The sequence below is a fragment of the Pristis pectinata genome, chromosome 6 (assembly GCF_009764475.1).
Source record: "Pristis pectinata isolate sPriPec2 chromosome 6, sPriPec2.1.pri, whole genome shotgun sequence".
NCBI lineage: Eukaryota > Metazoa > Chordata > Chondrichthyes > Rhinopristiformes > Pristidae > Pristis > Pristis pectinata.
In genome coordinates, this window is record NC_067410.1 from 67945181 (window position 1) to 67950329 (window position 5149).

At 39.4% G+C, this 5149-nt stretch overlaps 1 protein-coding gene across 1 annotated transcript; it reads right to left on the bottom strand.

The window, feature by feature from the left end:
* Positions 1–530: 530 nt before the first annotated feature.
* Positions 531–3406, bottom strand: LOC127571771 (C-C motif chemokine 20-like). The gene is made up of 4 exons (XM_052018464.1): positions 3265–3406; positions 1663–1780; positions 1486–1563; positions 531–1192 (listed from the first exon to the last, which is right to left on the bottom strand). Exons 1-4 carry the CDS (start codon positions 3344–3346, stop codon positions 1126–1128), a joined length of 345 nt encoding a protein of 114 aa, XP_051874424.1. The 5' UTR covers positions 3347–3406; the 3' UTR covers positions 531–1125.
* Positions 3407–5149: the final 1743 nt, after the last annotated feature.

Here is a 5149-nt window from a genome sequence, read left to right on the forward strand (position 1 = left end):
TCAATGTTGAGAAATGTGCAGTTGTACACTTTGGAAGTAGAAATAAGCGGGTAGATTATTATCTAGAAGGAGAGAAGATTGATAGTGCGGTAGTACAAAGGGACTTGGGGGTACTCAAACAAGATACCTTAAAAGTTAACCACCAGGTTGGATCGGTGGTTAAGAAAGCGAATGCTATGTTGGCATTCATCTGGAGAGGTATAGTGTATAAAAGTAAGGAAGTGTTGATGAGGCTCTACGGGGTGCTAGTGAGGCCTCATTTGGAATACTGTGCGCAGTTTTGGGCCCCACATCTTAGGAAGGATGTGCTGACGTTGGAGAGGGTTCAGAGGAGATTTACAAGAATGATTCCAGGAATGAAAGGGCTTAAGTATGATGAGCGTTTGTCGGCTCTTGGACTGTACTCGCTGGAGTACAGAAGGATGAGAGGGGACCTCGTAGCGACATTTAAAATGTTGACAGGTAAGGATAGAGTAGATGTGGCTAGGCTGTTTCCCTTGGTGGGCGTGTCCAGGACCAGAGGGCACAATCTTAGAATTAGAGGGTACAGTTTCAAGACAGAGATGAGGAGAAGTTTCTTTACCCAGAGGGTGGTGAAATTGTGGAACTCCTTGCCACGCACAGCAGTGGAGGCCAGATCAGTGGGGGTATTCAAGGAGGAGATAGACAGATATCTAAATAGTCAGGGTATCAAGGGATATGGGGATAAGGCTGGCAAATGGGATTAGAATAGTTTTTTTTTCTTTTTTTTTCTTCTTTTTTTCCCACCCCATTTCTTTTTCCCTTTTCCTTGGAGCAGACTCGATGGGCCGAATGGCCTGCTTCTGCTCCCTTATCTTGTGATCTTGTGATCTTGTGATTCATAAGTCACTCCTCATTGAACCTTAAATCAGCCTTATTGTATTTCGCTCAAAGTTATGGTTACCAGTGAGACATTCTCTGAAGTTAGAAGACAAAAACTGATCCAAATTGAAGGCTCACATTATTAGGAGACATGCTGTCAACGAGGTCATGATTGTTTTAACATAATGCTTTCAGCAGCTAATACCATAACCTAATCTAGGTGCTTACATTTTGCAATAAAAAGGAACTATAAAACCACCTTGGGTGATAAGATTAAAAATATTAGTTTGTTTTTGCTTGTGCAGGTTGATAAGCTTCAGATTTTGCAGACATTTTCTCCAACCTCTTGCTGCAAATCAAAGAAAAGTTCCAATTATAGATCGTTCAGCATATTATTGCACCATTTTTTCCACTTTGTCCCCTGTGCACAGACCAAAAGGCTTCAGCCTTATGGGTGTTTTTGGTGACATTTATATACTGATCAATAGATAACGAATAAATCATAATATATGTTGTCATATCTTGCAATACTCTTACAATCAAACTGCATGTTGTTTCATTAAAAATGTTGTGATAATCATATGGTCATGCTGATCTGATAAATGTACGGAGTCCTTTAGAAGATAACATTTGTTTCCTTACCTTAGGAAGTGCATTGAACGTCTGACCCACTTATCCTTTGGATTTGCACAAATCCACCGACCTTTCACGGTGTAAAATCTATGAAAGTTAAGTGATGGAAAAGGTTAATTTTTTTGGTTGACCTCAGCTGAAATAACTTCAGAAATGATTTGCCTTTTGTAGCCCAATCCTACTCACACAATAGCATCAATGTCACAAATTTCATTGGATTTCTGTTCCACATAGCCAGCAATACGTGAAAATGGCAGAGGTAACGGCGAGTAGCTGAGGCAACAGTCTTTCACAGATACACTCACTGGAAAAGGAATTTGTGAAAATGTTATCTGCTGGTTAGAAAGTAGCACAATAGCACTGAGACCAAATATAAATTGCAGATGACACAGAGCTATGTCCATTCTTCCCTGCAGCATCCACCTGATTGGTAGCATGATGCTTTCTCTTCAGACTATTGTCTTCTTTGGATCCCTTTCTCCCACTTAGTTGAGATGGGAGGCAGACTTTCTTTGACTAATGAATTCTATCGTTCTTGGTATTCCCAAATAAACGTTTAACTTGGTAGGCTGAATAAGAAAATGGCAGTGAGTCTCCTACCAGGAGAAGCAATCAGATTAAAGACAGACTCACATTTTTTTAAAATATCTTTATTTTACCTTTCCTGGAGGGTCAATGAGAACAAGACACAAAAAAAAAGGCAGGAGGAGCAGGGCATTTAGTCTTTTGATCCTGGTTAGTCAACATAATTAAGGCAGAAGTTCTGCATCAACTTTCACTTCTCATGCTACCCCATTGTCACTATGCATTTCAAGACCAAAAATCAATTAACTTCTGCCTCTGAGCAAAGAGGTTCAACCGTTTGACTGAAGAAACTTTTCATCTCTATGTAAATTAGCTGACTCTTATTCCAAGACTGGGCTATAGTTCTAAAAGCACAAGGCAGAGGAAACATTCTCCCAGCATCTACCATGATAGGAAACTTAAGAAATGTATATGTTTAAATGAAATTAATTTAAACTGAGGAATATTAGCCTTGTCAGCTCAATCGCTTTTGACGTTCAATTCCTACATCCCTCGAATGAGTCTAGTGAACCTGTACATTAAATTACTGTGGGAAAGTGTGGACATCCCTAGGTAAGTGGGCCAAAACCATACACAGTACTCTAGTTATGACTTCAATTTTATTGCAATAAAGAAGATTAATTTCTAATTGGCATGACCTAATTTGCCCTGGGCCTATAAGGAATATTTAGACTTCCATTGCTGCATAGACCTCCAACTGCAAGATGTTTTCAGAATGGTCCCTAATCACAATCCCACTTACCTGATCCCAGCAATCAATTTCTAGGATTTAGTAGCTGTGAAATCAGCCAATGGAACCCAAAAGAGGTTCAGGAGTTTCACTTTCCCAAAATTTATTTCTGGAACAGCAGGTGTGTTTCTAACTCACATCGTTACTCAAACACTGAACACTGCCCTCTATAAAATCAAGCCCAGACTTTTAGCTGCACACGTAGATTAGACAAATGCATTTATACATAACCAAACTCATGTTGAAATGTATCATTGATTTTTTTTTTAAACAAGTGATATAGAAACCATTGGCCACTTCATTTCTAAAACACTAATATTCCATGAACAATTGCATTTTAAATTTAAAGTGTTTCTGATTCAGCCTATTAAAGAAATTAGTTCACTGAAGCACTAAGTCTAACTTAACGCTTTAGTATTTTGTATTGAGATGATTACCGAAACACAATGAGATAAACGGATTATGGAACTTACCTGTATATGTTCCAGAAATGAAGAGCAGGTTCAAGATCACCAGTGATATCAAACTAGCATTAATTGATGGATTGTGACCCATTATTTTCCTGCACTCTTGTTTTCTCTTTGGTTGATCTGCTCAAGATAATGAGTGAATTCAATCTCCTACACTGTACTTGTTTTCTAAAAATGATCACTGTTTGCCTACCCTTGCATTTACCACAACAAATGTGTGCCTGTGACGAAAGCAAGCCTTTAACACTCTGATTTCCTCTTTAGCCTTTCATATTTGATACTTATGTCACAAAGCTTCAGGGTAATTCCCACTGAGGAGTTGTAAAATTATTACTACACACCTGTTTAGACTTACTTTGAAGTTGTGTTATTTGTAGAATATGGAATATTTCTGTAATTTATCGACTAGAGTAGTATGAGTTAAAAATATAGATCTACTCCATGTTAACATTAACATCAGAACCTTTTCCAAAGTTTGGTGTGTTGACAGCTCTTTTGGTACCTTGTTAATTTGCAAGAGTAAATTAAAAGCCTGAGGGATGATTACCATCCCATGCCAATACAACTGTGAAGCATATAAAAAATAGACGTCAGAAGTCCTCAACTGGTCAGGTAGCATGTGTGGAGAGAGAAACAGAGCTAATATTTCATGTACAGGGGCAGAAATGTTACCTCTGTTCCAAAGGACATTACCACAACAGCAGCAAGGGCACTGGTTTCTCAGGAAGATGTTCCTGGCACTGAATTACTTGGGCAAAGAATCATGGTTTCTTTTACAGGTCTATGCCCTGACCCACCCAATATTTCTGTGCCCAGGTGACCCAGTATTTTGTGCATAGAACCAGAAAAAAACAACATCCAGCCACAAATCATGATGTGTTGTATAGGTAACTATGTGACTTACAGATACAACTTAGACTGATATGTAATGTTAATAAGCTGGAAGCAATGATTAGAACAGCTAAGAAGATGTAATCTGTATGTGAAACAACTTATGTCCTTTATGTAGCATATCACAGACATTACAGATATCCCCCAGCACTGCAAATAGCATTAGATCATTTATCGGTTGGCAAAGTTATGATGTGGATAGAAAATGTGGCATTTTAATTTCTTGTGTGAATCACACAAATTAAAGGGAATCCAAGGAGTGCAGAATTAAATTCTTAAATTTTATTTACGGTGTGGTAACAAGCCCTTTTGGCCCAATGAGTCTGCACCGCCCATTTTAAACCAAAATTAACCTACCTGTATGTCTTTGCAATGTGGGAGGAAACCGGACCACTCGGAGGAAACCCACGCAGACACGGGAGAACATACAAACTCCTTACAGACAGCGACGGGAATCGAACCCCGATCGCTGGCGCTGTAATAGTGTCGTGCTAACCACTACGCTACCGTGCCACAAAACTCACTTGCCGGTGCATGAAATCAATCCCACTGGTACCATGCTGACCATCACACACCCATTTATACTAATCCAATTTTTAGACTTACATACATACTAGGGGAAATTTACAGTGGCCAATTATCCTACCAATTGCATGTTTTTGTGAAGTTGTTGGAAACTGGAGCACCCAGAAGAAACCTACATGGCCACAGGGAGAATGTGCAAACTCCAGGCAGACAGCACTGAAGGTCAGGACTGAATCTGGGTCCTGGAACTGTGAGGCAGCAGCTTTACTAGCTGTGCCACTGTTCTGCCCAAAACCCGATAGAGTGGACTTGGTAGAATGACTCTATGGATGGTATTAAAGAGTAGGAACAGCCATAATCCAGGGATATTGAAGACAATTGTATTGCCTCAGCAATCCACTAACTGAAATGAGATTACTCACCACAAGCCAAGGTTCAAATGTACAATATGAATCAGGAACACACTGGATCT